A 21,900-nucleotide genomic window follows, 5' to 3' on the forward strand; every position below is an offset into this window, starting at 1 on the left:
CCGCCAGCGCGGGCCTTAAGCGCAAGTCGGCGGCCAGCTACGGTGGCCCTCGGGGGCCAATACAGTGTTAGGACCGCGACTCGCTTGTGGTTCCTGGTGGAGCGAAGGGACGTCCGCCAAGAGACTAGAACAACTCTGACTGGGCGTGGGGCCGAAACATCGAGGACCGCTAGATGAGGGTGCCCCCAGCAGGCCACAGTCAGATGAGGAGAGAAGAGCAATGCCATTCACTGAATGCATTCATTTACTCATGCACTCATGAGCACCGACAAACTTGAGTTTGTTCTTGGAAGTGACCCCTTCCGCGATGCTGTAAGGGAAGTTCTGCTTCCGGAGGGAGGCTGGACTAAACGAGATTGTCCCCCCAACAGAATGATACCAATCACTTACTGAGAGCAAGGCTCTGTGCTAAGTGCCCTGGAAGGATGCCAGGATGGCCTCTTACCTACAATCTGGTGGTTACATGTACGGGCCACCTACCAGACACAGAGCGGAGGCAAGTTCAATGCCGGCTGTGGGTAGATGAGGAGAGAACCGCCCTGGGAAAGAGGAGGTGCGACCCGACCACTTTGTTTTTATTACTGGGGGTAGAGGCTGAGGGTAGTGGGCAGAGAGGCTGGCCTGCAGTAGCCCTGGAGCTGTGTTCCCTTCTCCCACTTCCATTTCCTGTGGTCCTCACTGGTGTTAGGAGAGGTTGTCCTTCCCTTGGGCAAAGAACAGTAAAGATTTCTGCCTACTGGCCTCAGTGTGGGTCACAGACATTTCAACTCCTTCACAGAAATGAAAATACCTGGAGAATTGTTTGAAACCAACAAACATACAAAAAAATAATAATATGCATTCCACTATGGGGGAGATTGCACCCAACATTGTCTATGACACCTCGCAGGGTGTCGTAACTGCCTCCCAGTAGGCTATTCAGCTCTCTTTTAAGCCAGATGCTTCTGGATAATGGGGCATGTATCAGTCTACTATTGCCACAATAAAGCTGTGTAACAAAATGCTCCAAAACTCAGAGGCAAAACAACAATCATTTATTCTCAGTCATGCATCTAGAAATCAAGCTGGTCTGGGCTGGGTTCCGATGGGCTTGGCTCCAAGCTGCAGACTGGGTCCAGGTCACATTTCTATCACCTTCCTTAGACCAGTGGGCCAGTTGGGCCACTCTTCTCATGATGATGGTAGGAGCAAGAAAACAAACTCAACTGTACAGGTACAGTTTAAACCTTTGCTTGCGTCACATCTGCCCACCTCCCATGGTCAGAGAAAATCCACATGGCCAAGCCCAACATGAATGAAGCAGGAAAGTACATTTCTCTCACAGAGGAAAGGGAAGCATGTGTGAATATTTTAAGCGATAATCTAATCTGACGCAAAGCACATGATTACACAGTGAACTCCACAGTTATGAGCCCACTGTCACACTTCCTTCATTGAAAATGTGTTCCCTGGTTAGAGAAGATGCTATGTACTGCGGAGATCGACATAGCATTCTCTAAGTCCGCAGATGCCAGCGCCGCAGGCAGGGAGGGTACAGCCGCCTGTGGATAATGACTCTACAGTTGACAGGCATATTGCTGCCTCCTCCAGGAGTTGAATGTAACCCACCAGCCACCAGCTGGCCACCTGGTCCCCCCAAAGATTAGTGTCCTATCAGGTCCTCAAAGTTGGCTTCTGCTGTTGTCAGGCTGCTGTTGTCCTCCGCAGCGGTAGGCAGGCAGCCAGATCAGCCTTGATGAAGGGCAGCCCATGCCGTCGAACCCATGCATAGCCTCCATCCTGTTACTACAGCGACTTTGTATATGGTTTCTTTGAACAAGCACTGGGGGACTTGGGCCGGGGGTGGGTGGGTGGGAAAGGCCAACATCCACAGTTTACAAAGACCTCCTCTATACTGAATGCCTTCTCCTGGGTATTTACACAGGGCAAGATATCTTCACATTCTGGGCCCATGCAGAAAAATTCATCCACATACTTTCCCACCAGACTGCCATACCTAATCTCTAATCTTGTTCTTTCCAAGTCTCTGATCAACTGGTCAACCCTTCAGCCAGTGTCCATCAGTCCCTCAGGCCATCTCTATTCACGTAAGAAGTGGAAAACCAGTCATCCACTCAGAGTTCTAGCATCTGAGATGATTTCCCTTCGCCACTGTCTTCTCAGAGCTGAACCCAAGTGAGGCTGTAATACAATAGCTGCTCACGTCTGGCTCATGCCAGCATATTATGCAGGTGTCACGGACTGGACATGGGGAAATCCCCTGAGTCTGTATGTGTGGATTGAGGAGCGGCCAAAGCAGGTGTTATGGGAATCTGTCATTTTCAGGCCCAGTCCTGTAGACCCACTTCCTTCTTTACAATGGAATGTTTCTGTGTACATCCAATTTTATGGATCAGATGAAACTAAATTCATGAAGGGTAGTTCAGATGACAGTCTGTTAGTGCCACCTGACAGGTCCTGTGGCCTTCAGTTGAAGGTGCAGCCAGCCTGCAATGAGGGAGCTAGGGGAATATGTACCCCTACCTCACTCCATCCTTGCCAGTGCTCCCCATTGGCTGCATCTGACCAGAAGCCAGAGAGCCCATTGATGTGTCCACATAAGCCAGCCTCTGGGGGCTCAGAGCAGGATGAAGGGGAGAAATTCATTGGTTGGGCTGTGGTGTCAGCCTCTAGTATGGCCCCCAGTGACCTCCATCCCCTGGAATTCACCCCCCCGTGTAGTCCTCTCCCATATTATACTAGGGTTGGTCTGTGTGACCAGTAACATATAGCGGAAATGATGAAATGTCATTCATTGGTTAGGTTATGAAAAGGCACTACAGCTCGGGGTTTAGTTGTTGTGGCAGATAGCTTCCTAAGATGGCCCCATGATCCCTGCCGCCTGGTATTCGTGCCCTGGTGTAAAACCCTTTCTTTGAGTGTAGGCTGGACCAAGTGACTCGAATCTAATGAACAGAATATGGCAAAAGTGATGGGATACAAAGGACCGTGGCTTCCATCTTGCCTGCATGCTCTCCTTCCTGCTCGCTTGCTCTGATGAAGCAAGTGGCCCACCGGAGAGGCCCACGTGGCAAGGAGCTGAGGGAGACCTCTGGCCAAGAGCCAGCGAAGAACTGAGGCCCTCAGTCCAACAGCCTGTGAGGAACTGAATCCTGCCGACGCCCACAGGAGTGTGTGGGAAAGCATCACCCAGGTGAGATTTACAAATCTTAGACTGTGCTCACTTCGGCAGCACATCTACTAAAAGTGGAAGGACACAGAGATTAGCGTGGCCCCCATGCAAAGATGGCACACAAATGTGTGAAGCATTCCCTATTTTTGAGTAATCTTACATACAGCTTTCAAAACAAACTGCTAAAAAAAAAAATCTTAAATTAGCCCCAGCTGACACCTCGATTGCAGTCTTTTGAGAGACCCAGAGCCTGAGGTCCCACCTAGGCCTTGTCCAGATTCCTGGTCCACAGGCAATGTGAGAAAACGACTGTTGCTTGGAGTTTGGGGGTAATTTATTATACAACATAGGCAACCAATACAGTTCCTCTCTCTCTGTTTCTCTCTCTCTCTCTCTCAATCTCTCTCTCTCATATCACTTGCTTCTGTGGGAAGTCAGCTGCCCCATCATTGGCAGCCTTCTGCGGAGCCCACCTTACGTGAAACCACAGCCTTCTGCCAAGAGCCGTGAGTGCGCCTGGCAGCAGATCCTCACCTAGTCAAGGCATCAGGTGACTGCAGCCCCTGCCCACAGCTTGATTCCGGAGAGACCCTGTGTCAGAACCCCTGGCTCTGCTGCTCCCAATGCCTGACCCTCAGAAACTATGTGAGGTAATGAAATTTGCCTTGCAGCAACAGATAACTAACACATGAGCAAAGAGAAACCATTCAGCAAAGAGGGAAAGGGGAAAGTCCGTGAAACTGGGGGAAATATTCTTCGAATATTAGTCCTGGACCCAGATATGAACCAGCAAAGTATCTGGTTCATATTTTTGATAGACTCTGAACCTATGCACAGAGTTATTTTTAGAGTTTCTTTCATAACGAGTATGTTTTCCTTTGATTCAGGGACAAACTCTGGTATTCCACTAAGCTGAGAATGATGATGTTACCTACCCTTTACTTAGTACCTATGACTGCTGGGCAGTGAACTTAATCAACCTTCACAAATAAGGAAATTGAAGCTCAGACGGGTTAGCTCATTTATCCCACGGCACACAGCAAAAGGCAGAACCCGAATTCCAACCAGGTTTGAAGCCCTAGTTCTTTTCACAACGTTATCACGGCCTCCGTAATAGTGATTCTTGTAACTTAAAATAAAAACACACCGTATAGTCCGAGTGATAAATACAGAAATACATTCATTCGTTCATTGAAGTTAGAAAGTTAAAACACCTTCATATTTCAAAGCAGGCAGTGAATGGGAGACAGGACTACCCTTAACTCTGTCCCTGACCCCTACCTCCACCCCCAGCTTGTGGCTGGAGCTCAATGTATTTGACGACGACATTAATTCCACAAGCATTCCACCATCTGGGGATGTGGAACGCAATCCAGGATCCGGTTTCCGGAAGGGCCCTACCGTGCCCACAACGGGAGGTGGGGGGTGGCGCGGAACTGGAAGATTCAGCGGGAAAGTTGGGGAGACGGAGGCCGGGGGGATCGGGACTGCAGCGCCACCCGGATGTCGGAGGGCCAAGGAGTCCCCGGCTGTGCCCCCGGGAGCCCCCAGCTCACGGGGAGGGAGCGAGGGGAGCGGGGCGGAGCCACACCCGGAAGTTGCTTAGGCCCGGACCAAAGATGGCGGCTGCGGCGCCGCTCGCCCACGCTCCGTAACCTCCTGTAACCAATGGAGCCGCGACGCTCGGGTGACTTACTGCGACGACTTCTGCACGACATTATCTGATGCAACCTCCGAGTTAAGGAAGCCGCCGGTGCACTTTGCGGGTGATAAGGCGGCAGCGTGTTGGAGGTGATGTCCTTGGAGGTGACCAGGGCGACCGCGGAGATGGTGCTAGGTGAGTGAGGCCCGGGGACCCCGGGGTGTGTAAGTGGCGCGGCGCGGCGCTCCTGCTTGGGGCAGCAGCCTTGTTCCGGCCGAATACAGCTCTTACTTACCCTGGTGCCTGGCGCAGACTGGGCGCCCTGCCGCTGTTTATGTGAATGGTGGGAGGGAGGAGGGGCCAGGACCCACCCTGGGTCCGCGCTCGCGGAGCAGGCCCGGCTCCCCTCGAGCCCTGGGTGCCCCGGCTGGGGTGGCGGCCGCTCCCGGCCCGGCCCCACTGCGAGAAATCCCGGGATTCAGCTGAGACGTAGGCAGAGCGAGGCATGACCAGACCTCAGGGCAGCCCCCAAATACGTGACTCTTCCAAGTGACCGGCAGGAAAGGACTTAAGACTGCGAATTCATTTTCACATATCCTCACTTATATTGAGATTTCCTGGGAGACGATCTGGTGCAGTAGAAAAAGGAAGAGATTTAGGAGACCTGGGTTGATGTCTCTGCTCGATTACTCCTTGTGAGGCCTTCTTCAGTTTGTTTAACCTCAGAGCTTTGGTTTCTTTAAAGACCAGAGAAAACTGGTATTTATTTGATTTCTGTGCTCTAGCACCAGCATATCCGATTTATATATTTCATTCTCAGTACTTCAAGATGGGTATTGTTTTCCTCATTTTATAGGCTCAAAAACAAGCCCAGAAAGGTTAAGTGAATTCTCCAGGGTCACTCGGGCTTTTAAGGTACAACATCCAAGCTTCCAGTTTGGTCTGGCCAACTGCAAAGCCATTGCTTTGTTGTTGGGGATTCGAGTAGATAGAAGCAGTACCACAAATGAAAATGATCAAAGTTCCTTTTGAAAAGCTAAATTTAACTAATCCCTTTTTATGGGATGGATGTCCTTGGATAGGGGAGTAGGAAAATAATTATGGTATAATTTCTTTTGGACCTTGATAATTTTTACCAATCAGATGCTTGTTCTGTTTACAAAGATAAAGAATGGATTAAGTAGCTGCAGTATGAGGTGACTGATAATTATTGGCCAAGTGAGTAACTTGTTCTCTTTTTGTGAAACAGCAGAGCTGTATGTCTCAGACCGAGAGGGGAGTGACACTACTGGTGATGGAACCAAGGAGAAACCTTTTAAAACAGGTCTTAAGGTAGTACCTCTTTCTCATTAGGAAAACGACGTTGCATTTATTAATGACTCATGTCAGTTATTATGTGACTTGCCAGGAGTTTTATTTAAAGCACTAGGTTTGAAGAGAACTTTCCGAAAAGGGCAAGTAAGGGGTGTATACAGATATGTAGCTTTAATGGTATTAGATGATCTACGTCTAAACTTTTTTGAACTTTTTTTTTTTTTTGGCCGCACCTCAAGGCTTGTGGGATCTTTAGTTCTCCGACCAGGGATTGAACCTGGGCCCTTGTCAGCGAAAGGGCTGAGTCCTAACCACTGGACCGTCAGGGAATTCCCCTTGAACATTTTTAATAGGTATCTTCTTTTCTTCCTTACCATATGGCATCGCATCTCGGAATTTTTCTCTCCAATGAGTCAGTTGACCAGTTTTTTAATTCTTGTAGAAATAAAAATCATCTTCCCTTAGTCATACTGAGCTTATGCTCACATTTCTTCCAAACTGACTCCTAAGAGTTCTCTCAGTGAATTTACCACTCGAATCCAGATGTGATCTTGAGCCTTGAGACTCAAAGACCTGATTTATATCAGTACCAAGAACTGAGCAGACACTCAGGAACTCATGAGTCTGGAGCCTAAAGCCAGGACGCTAATTTAACAATATATTATTATTTCTCAGGGTGTAGAATCCTCCAATGAGTTTAGCATATTCTCTTTAAGCAGACTTACATGGAAAGCCAAATACAGTTCAGATGGGTTCTTCGAGAGCTTCGACTCAGGATTGAGTAGGTACCTGATGGCATCGGGTTACAGTGTGGGCCAAGAAGACATCCCTCTGAAAGTAGCCGTGGGCTTGCCTGTAGACTGGAATGGCTACAGCTGCTACATAAGGAAGTTGATTAAAGCCCTCTCCCAGGACAGCACCAGGAAGAGCACTGCCCTGGCACTTTTTTCTGTGTATCTGTGTCTGGCCAATCCCCCTTCTTGTGAGCTTTGTTACAGTATTCATTTAGGTTATTATCAAGTGTTCCTGCCCTGGGACCATTCTCTCCTCTTTTAGCTTATACTCTGGTTATGTTTTGGTGTGTCAACCATGGGTCTTAATTTTTTAACTCTTAGAGGGAAATCTTTATCATTTTGGATTGTTGGGGTGATTCCTGTGGCTCCCCAGAACTGACAGTAGTGTTTAGATGAATGTTTGCAAAATGTCACTGTTAGCAGAAGTGTGCCGTTCTGATTTGGAGAATCACAGTTTGACTCTTTCAGTATCAATGATTAACAAAGGAGGGATCAGTACAGACTGTCAGGTCGTAAATGAATTCTTAGTGATTTACAAACATCCTTACAAAGTCTCATTGTTAAAAGGAGGAACTGAACTCTCCTGGATGTTTCCAAAAGATCCAGGTTCCCTCCTCCTCCGTAGCAATAATTGAGTTGAGGGGCTTCCCTGGTGACGCAGTGGTTGAGAATCTGCCTGCTAATGCAGGGGACACGGGTTCGAGCCCTGGTCTGGGAGGATCCCACATGCCGCAGAGCAGCTAGGCCCGTGAGCCACAACTACTGAGCCTGCGCGTCTGGAGCCTGTGCTCCGCAACAAGAGTGGCTGCGAGAGTGAGAGGCCCGCGGACCGCGATGAAGAGTGGCCCCCGCTTGCCGCAACTAGAGAAAGCTCTCGCACAGAAACGAAGACCCAACATAGTAATCAATCAATCAATCAATCAATCTTTAAAAAATAATAATAATAATAATAATTGAGTTGAGACTAGTGTTAAATCAAGATGAAAAGTATTTTTCAGGTTTGGAAACTAGATCTTAAGAAAAGGTTAGTTTTCATAAGCTTCAGATCTTAACACTAGAGACAGTAATTCATTGCATTTCTTGGTTGGTGGTAACTTAGGAGAAAATTTGAAGGAATATTTGAAGTAGTTAATAAAACACTTATCTTTTACATACTTTCAACTATCTATATTTTTTAAAAAAGAATACAAACTTTAAAATACTAAATGATAATATTGATGTCTGATATATACCAGTATTGGTGAAAAGAGGTACATACATTCTACACACAGGAATTTTTCCAATTAAATGAAACTTAGCCTTCTGTGTACCTAACCATGATGCTGTTGAGAGAGTTTCAGAAATGACTCCCCTGTTTTCTTCGTGAGGATTAACCGTCTGGATGTGCCCTGCAGTTGGCCTTTGCCGTCAGTGGTCTCTTCCGTTGTTGTCAGCGTACCTCCTGTTGGTCCCCATGGCCACTTAAAATCTGTGGCTTCTAGTTCACTAGTATGGGAAACTATATACTGTGTAACCGAACTTGCTAGGATTGTTTGGGAAAGGACGTTCTACCTTAAGCAAAATGTTCTTTGAATGTTCCGCCATTCCTTCTGTCGACATTGACCTTTGGCTGGTGGGGTCTTTACGCTTTCTTCTGGGCTCTCGATTATGTTCTATGTGATCAAAGTTACCTCATAATTCAGGTGTTGTTTTGATTTTAAACATTGTACAATGTTAAAGAAATGTCCTTTTTCTTTCTCCCTCCCTCCCCAAGGCTTTGATGACAGTTGGAAAAGAACCCTTTCCTACCATTTACGTAGATTCACAAAAAGAAAATGAGGTAGGGTGAACCCAAAGCTTTACAGAATTAGACTTTGTGAAGAAACTGTCATTAGAATACAGCGGTCTTGAAAACATTAAATATCTGTTTATCCCTCCAGAGGTGGGATGTTATTTCTAAATCACAGATGAAGAACATTAGAAAACTGTGGCACAGGGAACAGATGAAGAGTGAATCCCGGGAAAAGAAAGAGGTGAGCAGTAGATTTGCTCTGTGAACATTTTTCAAGTTGGGACACCAGAAGCCATGTTAACAAATTGCCTGGTTATTAAAACTAGGCAGAAGACAATTTACGAAGAGAGAAGAACCTGGAAGAAGCAAAGAAGATTACCATTAACAACGACCCAAGTCTTCCAGAGCCAAATTGCGTAAGTGGGATGTATATCGTTTCAAATATTGTGGCCTCATGGGGTCAAACTATTATTTCTGTGTCTGAGGGGCGTGCCGCGTGCTTTGTTCCTTTGCACTGTTTGTCTCTTCTTTTCTTTCAAAAGGGAGAGAGCACAGTACTGTTTGAGAGTTATGAGGCTGGTCCTTGCGGGGCTCATTTTTTGATAAAATTTAGTAATTGCACGTTGAACAAATTCTGTCCCAACTAAAAGCTAAGCAGCCCTGGAATCCAGGCCTGGTGGGCTGTGTGGTCTCAGACAAGAGATTTTACCCTCCCTGGGTGTCATTTCCTGACAGTAAAAGGAAGAGTTGAAATCCAAGATTTTCATGATTTCTTAAATAAAGAAAAAGTTTTTGTAATTTTTTTTTTTTTTGAAATTTGATTATGTCTATATTCTTTCAAGACCAGAATGGTGGTCTGTGAATGGACATGGTTAGAATTCGAATGGTTCTTACTGCTGCTGGATTGTCATTTTTTTCTTGCTTCCTTGGTGATGAAGCTGTTTTCTTGGCCACACCCACCAACCCCTTCCTCCCCTCCCCTCTCTCCTCCATCCCTCCTCAGAGGAAAAGCCAGCCTCGGTAGCGTCCACCACCCAGAGTGGTGGGAGGGGTGGTGAGGTCAGGGAGGGGGCTCTGCGTGGACTAGCCTTGTTGCTATTGTGAATTCATTGATTTTATATAACAATATCTGAAGTTCTGGTTGTTTCACTGACAGTTTTGCACTAAGAGAAAGAAGACTTGGATTTTTTTTTTTTTTTTTTAACCCCTCCAGTGTGGTGAAATTTTTTGGCTCTGACCTGTAGTAGAGTGACTGTCAGCAGTTTTACACCATTTGTGAATTTTTAACACTTTTCTGCCATCTATCTAATATTCATGACAGAGTTGGTATGTGATAAATGACACTCTGGGTCAAATGTTTTTTATTTCGACTTGACAGGTGAAGATTCGTGAATTAGAAGGATATAGAGGCCAAAGAGTAAAGGTATTTGGCTGGGTCCACAGGCTGCGTAGGCAAGGTAACTGGCATAGCTGTCCTTTTCTCTCTTTAATTTTCAATATCCCTGCTCTTAGATGATGAAGAACATTAAAAAAAACATTTACTTGGGGGTATTTTTGTTTGAGAATGCTAGCTTTTTAAAGGAAATACTCATTTGTATCCTAAATTGGTTCTTATTTAATATGACTATTGAAAGTTTAAAAATTCTTTAAATAGTACTTAACTGTAAGCAGTCACAGTGATCCAGGTATCCAGGAAATATTTGTCTAATTGAATCGAATTCTTTCATGAAAAGCAGGGGGTATATTACCGGAAGTGCAGAGCCAAATCTGAAACTTACTGATGGCAGTGATGTTGATTTTTATAATTAGTATACTTGTACTTGGTCGTGATGTTTTGCTTTCTCTTTCTGCTTTTATTATTTTATTACATGTCTTTTATTGTAAGTGGTTGTCAACTCCTTCGTAAAAAGAAAAGGGGGCATAAAAAACCAAGAGTGCTTCTGCGCGCTGAATGTGCTTTGCTAGGTATCGCAGGGGACTCAATGGTGAATAAGATTTAATTCCTCGACTCACATGCTTACTGTCTTGCTTTCCCATGATCGTGTGGGTCAGGAGGCTCACGTAGGGTTTAAAAGTATGAAGGGTTTAAAAAATGAAGAAGGCAAAATACTTGCCAGATACTGAGTAGTGATATTACTGGTGAACCCTGCAGAGGAATGGGGCCATGTGGGAGGTTTGAACTTTCAACATTTAACCGTGGCGGTTCCTTTACATAAGATTAAATTATGAGAAAGTGCTTTCAAGTGCCTCTCGAACAATCTGGCTAAACTTCTCTTTCTCGTTTTTAGGAAAGAATTTAATGTTTCTGGTGTTGCGGGATGGTACGGGTTATCTCCAGTGTGTCTTGTCAGATGATTTGGTAAATATTTTCATATTTACAATGAAAAGTCAGTTTTTTTCAATAGGTTACTTTATTGTTAGTTTTGGGAAGCTTAGGGTCTGTACTTATTTTAACTGTTATTGTGGAAAATTTCCAACATCTCAAAAATGGAACAGTAGGAAGAAACCTCACATGTTCACACTCAGCTTCAGTAACATCTTAGTTGAGCCGCTGTGACTAAGTACCATAAACTGGGTGGCTTGTGAACAACACAAGTTTATTCCTCATGGTTCTAGTGGTTGGAAGTCCACATCAGGGTGCCGGCATGGTCAAGTTCTGGTGAGGGCCCTCTTCTGGGTTGCAGACTACCCACTTCCTGTTGTGTGCTCATCCTCACATAGCAGAGAGCAGAGAAGGGTTTCAACATACGATTTGCAGCGGATACACGTTAAGTCCATAACGAGTGATGATTAATATTTGGCCAGTTCTGGTTTACTGCTCCCCCCTTTTACCTCCCAGACATCATATTTCATATAAACATACTTGTATATGCATCACCAAGAAGAAATATTTTTAATATAACCACACTACCATTATCACACCACCCCCAAAATAAGCACAACTCCTAAATATCCAGTCAGATTCTCCCAATTGATTCATGATGTCTTTTTTACAGTTGGTTGGTTTGAATGAAGATCCAAACAAGATCTACATGTTGCATTTAGTTGATATGTCTCTGAAATTGCTCTTAATCTATAACAGATCTCCCTTTTCATTCTCTTTTCTCCACCCCACTCCCCCTTGCCATTTATTGGAAAAAGTCTGGTCATTGGTCCTGTGGGACTTCTCACATTCTGGATTTGGTTGATTGCATCATAAGGTGTCATTTAACATGTTCCTCTATCCTTTGTATTTCTTATAAGCTGGAGGTTAGGTCTGGTCAGATTCAGGTTCTGCTTCTTCTTTTTCTTCTTCTTCTTCTTCTTCTTCTTCTTCTTGATATAACTACTTCATGGACAAAGCTGTATTCTTCCAATGACATCACATCACGGAGCACATAATTCTGGTTGTCTTTATGATTAGTGGGTTCAGATGTTGATGGCCTGATCCCTCCTTTATAAAGTTTTCCATCACTTTTCTCCTAATGATTTTAGCAAGTATTGATTATCATAGTCTAAGTGAACTCTGTGTATTATTTTAATAGTCTACATTTTAAAGAAAAAGAGAAACGAACTTTCCTGATATTTTTGAGGGATATGGGCTAGTGTTATTTATGCATGTGTATGTGTGTAAAGTATGTATTTACATATGTGAATCTGTATATAGATAAATGTTTGATGGCTGTCTTATTTTACTAGTTTTGGACGAGATAACTTGTTTGTAAATAATTCCCTTTGCTTTTTTTTTTTTTTTTTAACATCTTTATTGAAGTATAATTGCCTTACAATGGTGTGTTAGCTTCTGCTTTATAACAAAGTGAATCAGTTATACCCTTTGCTTTTTATGTGGTAGACTATTTTAATGTAAATGTGAGTAACTGAATTTGAACTTGATCTTCTTATAGTGTCAGTGTTACAATGGAGTAGTCTTGTCCACTGAGAGTAGTGTCGCAGTGTATGGAATGCTAAATCTTACCCCAAAGGGCAAGCAGGTGAGTGCGTTGAGTTCCTCACTGAGAGAAGTGTTGTGTACTTGTTTGTTTTCCAGTGTCTTTATTTGTATTGATACTTTTGGTATTTGGCATATAAATGTACAAATGTGATGCACCTGCTAAATTTAGAATGCCTTTTCCTTTTCCGGTGAGATACGTATACTGTACAGCTTGTGTGCTCTTGTAACGATCTCAGGGATTTTCAACCTAAGGAATTCCTGAATAAACTTCGTGGGTGAGAACAATTTGCTGTGTGTATGTAAATAATTTTTCAGCTAAGTGAAAATGAAAATTTAGTCTACCGAAAGTTTTTCAGGAAAGAACAGTGATCTAAATCTGAAACTTTTGGGATTTCCCTGGTGGTCCAGTGGTCAGGACTCCTCGCTCCCAATGCAGGAGGCCCGGGTTCAATCCCTGGTGAGGGAACTAGATCCCGCATGCTGCAACGAAGACCCGGCGCAGCCAAATAAATATTTAATAAATAAAATAAAATAAATCTGAAACTTTTAAAATAGAATTTGAAAGCCTCTTTGTAAAAAACTTAAAGCTAGTTTTGATAGAGAGTTGTTTGTTCCCCAGCCAACAGGCATGTAACCTATACCAGTTAGAGTTACTTGTTGGTAATTATTGGTCAAGTAACAGTTGTGGTTATATTATTTGTTTGTTGGGAAAGAAAACAAACAAACGTGACATATCAACCACCAGAGGGAGCCCATAGTGTCCTCCTGATAGACTAGAAATACTGATAAAAGAGAGTCTCCCAGAGTCTATGCAAAGAACCTATGTTAAGAGTAAATATCTGGTTCAAGTTTACTGAATTTTCCTTGAAAGTAATGTGATTGCAAAATGGAATGGTTTTTGTGATATTACTTGCTGTCCAGTGTTTGGTACCAAGATAGCTATATATTTCATACTGTGTGGCTTCTAAAATGTAATGCTTTCAATGGAATTATTAGGGAGAATTTGATTTTTTACTATATATATATGTTCCAAAGAGAAACACCTTTTAGTAAAACCTTTGTATTTAAGGAGTTTTTCAGTGTGGGTATTATGTTACTTTTAAATTATTGGGCAAAGGCTAGAAAGATATACCAAAATGTTGACAATAGTTAGTGGTTACTCCAAGTCGTGGGATTATAGTTTATTTTATTTTCTGGTTTGTGCTTTTCTATTTTTTAAAAATTGTGTATGTGTATTTAGTCTGAAAGAAATATTAAATAAATATAAAATTCAATTATTGGGCCTGTTTTTAGAAGGGTAGGCTAATAATAAGGTTCTTAGAAATATGAGCTTACTAAAAATTTTTATATAAATTAGAATCTTTCATACTGTGAATTTTCTGTTTCCTTCTCCCTCCCTACACTCTTTTAAAAAATGTAGGCTCCAGGGGGCCATGAGCTGAATTGTGACTTCTGGGAACTGATCGGGTTGGCCCCCGCTGGAGGCGCTGATAACTTAATCAACGAGGAGTCTGATGTTGACGTCCAGCTCAACAACAGACACATGATGATCCGGGGAGAAAACATGTCCAAAATCCTAAAAGCACGTTCTGTGGTCACCAAGTGCTTTAGAGATCACTTCTTCGATAGGGGGTACTACGAAGTAAGTATGCGTTCATCATCCTTTGTAAACAATGCCTTTTAGCATTTTTGAACTTGAACAGTGGTGCTCACAGAAGGCCTTTATTTACTCCTTTCCACCTGAATAGATCAGTCCTCCAACGTTAGTGCAAACACAAGTGGAAGGCGGTGCCACACTCTTCAAGCTGGACTATTTTGGGGAAGAGGCGTATCTGACTCAGTCCTCTCAGCTGTACCTGGAGACCTGCATTCCAGCTCTGGGAGATGTCTTTTGTATCGCACAGTCATACAGGGCAGAGCAATCCAGAACACGAAGGCACCTGGCTGAGTACAGAATTGTCATTTTGTTTTTATTTAAAAAAAAATTTTTTTTTTAAAGAAAATATGTTTAGAGAAGCAATCTTGATGTAGGTAAATGATGTCTGTGTAAAAACCTCTGATGTATTAATAGGCTATATGAAGGACAGTTGAATAAATTAATGGAAACTGTCTAAGAAGTTTTGCCTCTTAGGCCATACTCACTAAGGTCTGTTCTTTCACTTTGTCTTGATCCTTTATGTGTTGAGGAATAAACAAGAAATGACTATTAAGGGGGAAAGGAAGGCTGGTGGGCTAAAACTAATTTGGAGAGTTGGGAGTTGGTTAGCAGGGTGGGAGTTTTCCCTTTCTGGACAGTTTCCCAGCATTAAAATCCTTGCTTAAGAGAAGCTTTGTGAAAAGAAGAGAGGCTCTGAGCTAGTGTCTTGTTCCTCAGATACACTCATGTGGAAGCAGAGTGCCCTTTCCTGACCTTTGAGGAGCTCCTGAACCGATTGGAGGACTTGGTTTGTGACGTGGTCGATAGAGTCTTGAAATCACCCGCAGCAAGCGTAGTGCATGACCTCAACCCGGTAGGTCTGCCATTGTATGGAAGCACAAAATTAGGATTCTGCTTCGGAAGGCAGTGAAGTCTTTTTTTTTAGATTTTTATGTTTTTTAGGTTTTTTTAATAGATTTTCTTAGGTTTTTATAGATTTAATAGCTTTGTGAGCTTTGAAATAAATGACTAATATATATATATATATATATATAGGTATAATTGATATATATCATTATATTAGTTTTAGGTGTACAGCATAATAATTTTATATATCTAAAACAATACAGAGTTATTAACTCTAGTTATTAATTCTAGTTACCATGCTGTGCATTACATCTTGTTAATGGGACTTACCTATTTTATAACTGGAAGTTTATACTTTTGACTCCCTTCACTCATTTCCAGACTTTTTTTTTTTTTTTTTGGCCATGCCACGTGGCTTGCGTGTCTTAGTTCCCCGACCAGGGATGGAACCCAGGCCCTCAGCGGTGAAAGTGTGGAGTCTTAACCATTGGACCGCCAGGGAATTCCCCACATTGTTTTTAAGTCTGAAATAATGTTTTATAATAATGATAAATAGTGTTTCTTAAAATGGAAATGTTAGTGTGAGTGGTTTCTTTATATACACTGTATTTTTCCTTTCTACTGTAGAACTTCAAGCCCCCCAAACGGCCTTTCAAACGGATGAACTATTCAGATGCTGTTGTGTGGCTAAAAGAACACAATATAAAGAAAGAAGATGGAACTTTCTATGAATTTGGAGAGGTATGTATTCCTTTCTAGTCGTTTTTTCAAAGGTAACCTTGTGCTTAAGTGGATTGCTACTTCCGGTTAATGAACGAGTAATGCAGAAGGCATCTGCTGTTGTCAAATAAATGATAACCACGGACCCTTCTTCTTGGGGTTGTCTGAGGATCCATGGCTTAGTAGATGTAGAGTAGACCTTAGAGCAGTGCCTTTTCCGTAGTGTTCAGTAACTATTAGCAAGTCTGTAGCCTTCACATCCCATCCTTTATCTCTTTCCTCCTCCATGATCAATCTGTGGTCTTGACTTACAAGCTCTAGCTGTAATTCTCTAGACTGGCAGGATGCTTCAGAAAGTTATAAACTTTGGAATCACATGCAGAGTGTTGGTATGTGTATGTATTTGTTTTGGTTTTCTGGAGAAACCGTCTGGCTCCTTCAAAAAGGATTCCTCCCCCCAAAACAGTGAATTATAGCTCCTTCATATGGAGGCAATTCAAAGAAAATCGCCACTGATTAAAATGCAAAACCAAGAGAGGAAGCTTTGTTGGGGAAGGTGGCCCAGTGCCCCAGATACACTGAGCATGTCTGTCTTGCCCAGGACCACCCTCCCAGCATGTTTTGGGGGTATAGATTGTTAACATTATTCTAAGCCCTCTTCCCTGTGCATTTAACCACTCTTTACATAGTATTTGCAAATCTGTTTTACAGATGAAATGTGAGTAATAGCTGCTAACTAGAGTTTTCTTTTGTTTTTAGAAAGAATTTACAGAGGACAGTGTACTAGGTCTATGTAAATTACTTTTATTGTATCATGAATTCAGTTGATGATGTATAATAACCACATTCTGTGCTGAAAACCTGAGAACTGTTATCGCCCAGCACTCAGCAAAGTAGTGTGATTGAGTGGAAAGAACACAAGCTTTGGAGTAAGAAGCCCCCCAGGTGGGCTTTGCTCCCACCTCTGTCCTTATTGCTGGTTAACTTAAGGCCAGTGACCCCGCTCTCTGGTTCCCTCTCTCTGCCTTGGAGGTAACGTCCAGCTTGCAAAGTTATGAGAACTTAATGAGCTAAATGCTCAGCAGGGCCGAGGCGCAGGAAGTCCTCCATGTGTGTCAGCATTTCCTCTTTGTCAGTATCATCCCATATACATGAGGGCGCTAGAGGAGAGAAGAGGTCTTCAAACTTTTCGGAATGTGCAGTATTGACCCCTTTTCCCCCAGTTCAGTTGTATGCAGGACTCTAGTATGTAAAGCAGTTACAGGCGGAGAGACCAGAGCTCTCCCACTCACCTCCCGTTTCCTCTCTGGACTTTAGACGACGCAGGGCTCCAGGGACGAGAGCTTGAAAACAGCTGTGCCAGGTGATGGCTAAGCTCCCTCTCAGTTTCTTACATTAAACAAATCAATGAGTCTTGTCCAGTTCTCTGTCTGTTTTTACTGGGACAAGAGTTTTCAGTTTTAACTTGAATTTATGTGTGGTTTACTGAAGGATGTTTGAGAAGGAAGCAGATTAACTTGATTCATCATCATCTAACCTGTCTTGGCTAACTACTCCAGGTGTGGTTACACTTACAAACTTGACACTGGCTATTTGTCTTATGACTGTGTCTTTCTGCCACTGAAGGCATGCAGATTTATTGTAACAGGAAAGAAGCAGAGAGAACAGGAGAGTTTAAAGATTGGTGTTATTAATAACATACTCTGTGTGTAGGTCACTGATGTTGTGGAGCGTTCACTGATGATCTTATGCCTTGTGGGACCGAGTGGACTGCGTTTGCTTCAGACCTAGATAAAACTGGCCACCGGAAAAAATAAATAACCGAGCAGTGTCTGGGAGGTTGTTTGTTTTTTGTGCGTGTTTTCGTTCCTCAAGCAATATGGCACAGATATACTGTAGGAGGAGGCAGATCTATTTACAGTTCGTTTTGCAGAAATTGTCCCTAACACCCACGTGATTATGGGTCATGGGTGGGTGTGTATTCTGGACTCTGTTGCATGAATAAGATGAAGGGCTGCTACTGGGTCAAAGAGCTGCTTCTGTCTCATTGCCTTTCGAGTTGTAAATGTTAATGAAGTCTTGTTTAACCTCAGGATATCCCAGAAGCTCCTGAGAGACTGATGACAGACACCATTAATGAGCCCATCTTGCTGTGTCGATTTCCTGTGGAGATCAAGTCCTTCTATATGCAGCGATGTCCCGAGGATTCCCGCCTTACCGAATCTGTCAGTTTGGGATTCAAATAGTATTAGAGATTTTGCTTTTTAAAGGGGCGGGCACCGCCACTGGAATAAGATACAGCTCACAGCAAATATTTCATTATAAATCTACAATACTTAAAGAAGTGCTTTTTGTCCTCTGATTGGGTTTAACCTATCTTGTTAAATTATAGAATTTGAATAATATCTGAATTTTGCATGATCATTGTGCTGCTTTAGTTATAGGAGCTTAATTGTGATATTCATTTAAACTCTAGAGCAAAGCCGTGACTGAGAGGCTAGTAGTAACGGCATTCCATTTACTCATTTTGAAAGGTCGACGTGTTGATGCCCAACGTCGGTGAGATTGTGGGAGGCTCGATGCGTATCTGGGATAATGAAGAGATACTGGCAGGTTATAAAAGGGAAGGAATTGACCCCACTCCCTATTACTGGTACACAGATCAGGTAAAAAGAATTTCGTTAATCACTTTAAATTTTCTTCACTGTAATAGTTCTGTATAAATTGAAATTTTTAAAAGGGAAGCATTCAGGGTGATACTTTGACATTTGAATGAGCTGTATTCAGTTTCATGGTCATAATAATGTGGCATGTGAGTACTGCTAGTTTTGTCTTTGGCCAATAATATGTTAACTTAATTTGAAAACCTATTAACTCCTGGCCTTGCTTGTAGCTACTGAATTTTTTAAAATGTCATTAGATCCTACCAATATCTAGTCTTTCATTTTCTTCTGATAAACAGAGACATTAACTTAATTTAAAAGTTTGAAATCTCTTCCTTCCAGAGTGGCAAATCCTTGGTTTATTTTTATTTATTTATTTTTTTCACACACACACACTGTATTTTATTTTTACAAGAGATATCCTTGGTTTATTTTTCATACCAAATTATTTTTTCACATGTGGTCCATGAAGGAGTATAGATTAAGGGTTGAATTCTTTTGTTTTGTTTTGTTTGTTGTTTTGTTTGTTGTTTTGTTTGTTGTTGTTTTCAATTAATTTTTATTGGAGTATAGTTGCTTTACAATGTTGTGTTAGTTTCTGCTGTACAGCAAAGTGAATCAGCTATAAGGGGTTGAATTCTTAACCACAATAAGCTGACTCATTTTACAGTAGAAAATTTTAACTATTTCAGACAAAATTTATTTTAATTTTCTGTTTTGGCCATGCCATGCAGCTTGCGGGATCTTAGTTCCCCAACCAGGGATTGAACCTGGGCAGTGAACTCACAGAGTCCTAACCACTGGACCGCCAGGGAAACTCTGGACAAAATTTTAAACTGAGCATTTATTCCTCTCTCTCGCTCTCCCTCTCTCTCTCTTTTTAAACAGAGAAAATATGGCACATGTCCACATGGAGGCTATGGCCTGGGCTTGGAACGATTCTTAACCTGGATTCTGGATAGATACCACATCCGAGATGTATGCTTGTACCCTCGATTTGTCCAGCGCTGCAAGCCATAACCGATTCCTCCTGGAGATTTAAGGAAAGAACACGATTCATGGAAGGAACAGGCTGCCTCTTTAAAAAAAAAAAAAACAGCCAAAATCTTCCCTTTTTTATTCCACTGGGGTATATCCGTTTCTGTTTTCTCTTTTTGTTTTTTATTCCTGCTACCATGAAGAGCAATCCAAATCATTTGAATATCAAGTGATATTGATGGTGTCATTTTAAGAAAAAAAACCCATTACAGAGTTTGGGGGAAAATCTGTGGCATGTAACTCTGCAGTCATGAATATATTTCAACATTTTGTCCAATTTTGGGTTATAATCTTTGTGTCATATATACCACATATATGATTAGTTTTAACTTACAGTCTGAGACATTCCAGTAACTTAATCTTTCTGTCCTTTTAAGTGTAACTGGAATTGTTTAATTTATATCATTTTATTGTATCAGTGAGTTAAACACCGTGGGGAAAAATTGACAATATGCTGTAAAAATCTGCTAGTATTAGAACAGAGTATAAATCAGCAGTAGATACAGGAATGAAATGAATAGTCTTTTGCCTCAGTTGTTAATCTTTTCTAAATCTGATAGCCGCTTATATAATTCTAAAGCATACAAATTGATTTGGAAGAATTTGTAAAAGTGGAATTGCCTTAAACTATTTGAAGTAAGAGCAAGTTTTTTGTTTTTGTTTTTTGGCATTTCAGTGAACAGCATTCTTCCTAGCATTAGTTCAAACTAAAGAGGCAGGGTGATCTTCACTCTTCCCTGGTAGTTCCTAAGTAATTAAGAATAAATAAGTTCCAGGGCTTCCCTGGTGGCACAGTGGTTGAGTATCCGCCTGCCAATGCAGGGGACACGGGTTCGACCCCTGGTCCAGGAAGATCCCACGTGCCGCAGAGCAACTAAGCCCGTGCACCACAACTACTGAGCCTGCCTGCGCGTCTGGAGCCCGTGAGCCACAACTACTGAAGCCAGCGCGCCTAGAGCCCGTGCTCTGCAACAAGAGAAGCCACTACAATGAGAAGCCCGCGCACCACAACCAGAGAAAGCCCACGCGCAACAACGAAGACCCAACGCAGCCAAAAGTAAATAAATAAATAAATTTATTTTTAAAAAGTAAATAAATAAGTTCCAAAAGTATTTTCAGCTGGAATCTTCATGACAGCCCTGCATGGCTGTTGGAGTCACCCCACACCGTGTCTTTAGGTCTAATCTGTGCTAACTTATTAACTTGCAGGCTTTTTGAATGGCTTCATTTCAGATTTGGTTAATTTTCCCCCAGAATGCATGTCATGTATCCTCAATAAGCTGTATTCCCAGCAATCAATAAATGGATACACGTAAAAACTCTTTGCTGACTTAATTTTTTTAAGCTGATTGTCTCTGTTTCACATTAGTTAGTTCATGCCTTTTGCATTTTTTAAATCTTTATTTTTCATGATTTTTATATGTGAAACTAGATATTCGTGAATTTGGTAGGTATTAGTAAAAGTACATGGTAATGAAAAAGAATGGTTTTTAAAAATTAATGTGGGTCCTAGTTACATCATTTTTATAATCCTTTTTGTGTTTTAGACACATTAGATTATATCTTATTTTGCAGTTAAGTAAAATGACAGATGGAAATGGGGCATTTGTAGTATATTTGACCTCTATCTTTAAATAAAAAATACTCGTAAGAATGGGAATGAGCTCTAACTGGATTCAACTAGGCAGTTCATTTGATCAGAATTTAGGTGACGAGGTTAGGCTCAATTAGATTAGATTTTAATTGTATAAATGGGTTGAAAGTTTTAAATACTGAGGGAGAGCTGTGGGATTAGGTGGGGATAACGGAGTCAAGATTGTGGTGACGTCAAACCAAGAACCCGAGCAGCACACCTCATGCACGTGGACTTGCATTCCCTTCACTCTGGTTGTCCCTGTAATCTAAGCGTCACAAGCCCATCCCACATCCCTGCCAAGCGTCCACCTCACAGACACCCGATTCTGAGTTCCTGCTCTCGTGGGACTCATCTCACGGCTCTTGCCTCCCTGAAACCTCTTCCTGATACATGATCCTCAGGACAGCAGCCCCCTTTGCCTTTAGTACTTGTGTAGCTGACCTGCTTTGGAGACAGATGGGAGGCTAATACTGTAGCAATTCAAATGACTTAAATACTGACTTTGTCACTGTCCTACAGCCGTTTCCACCCACCCAGCTCCCCACACATGGCTGCCTCTAGCATTTCCTAAAAATTTCTTGTTTAGTGTATAGAGCAATATGATTCTGTCATAAGCAACCTTCCTACGCATTGGGGTCACTTGGGACTATAAAAATACTGGTGCCTGGGCCTCATCCCAGACCAATAGAATCCGAATTTCAGGGCTGGGCCCAGGA

The 21,900-nt window shown here is 42.4% G+C and overlaps 1 protein-coding gene across 4 annotated transcripts; it reads left to right on the forward strand.

Moving 5' to 3' along the window:
- Positions 1-4,774: 4,774 nt before the first annotated feature.
- Positions 4,775-20,870, forward strand: NARS1 (asparaginyl-tRNA synthetase 1). 4 transcript variants are annotated; one of them, XM_082417961.1, is made up of 15 exons: positions 4,775-5,009; positions 6,064-6,146; positions 8,676-8,741; positions 8,842-8,934; positions 9,020-9,109; positions 10,072-10,150; positions 10,982-11,052; positions 12,578-12,664; positions 14,045-14,266; positions 14,373-14,572; positions 14,999-15,134; positions 15,755-15,868; positions 17,941-18,072; positions 18,382-18,513; positions 19,399-20,870. In XM_082417961.1, the coding sequence occupies exons 1-15, from the start codon at positions 4,967-4,969 to the stop codon at positions 19,528-19,530; spliced, it is 1,680 nt and encodes a 559-aa protein (XP_082274087.1). In that variant the 5' UTR covers positions 4,775-4,966; the 3' UTR covers positions 19,531-20,870. The 4 variants fall into 4 exon arrangements, with proteins under 4 accessions (XP_082274087.1, XP_082274088.1, XP_082274086.1 ...); XM_082417960.1 differs by having other exon boundaries at positions 4,820-5,009; positions 6,067-6,146; XM_082417962.1 differs by lacking the exon at positions 12,578-12,664 and having other exon boundaries at positions 4,817-5,009.
- The last annotated feature ends 1,030 nt before the right edge of the window (positions 20,871-21,900 follow it).

The sequence above is a fragment of the Balaenoptera physalus genome (genome assembly GCF_965194825.1).
Source record: "Balaenoptera physalus genome assembly, chromosome: 12".
Taxonomy (NCBI): Eukaryota; Metazoa; Chordata; class Mammalia; order Artiodactyla; family Balaenopteridae; genus Balaenoptera; species Balaenoptera physalus.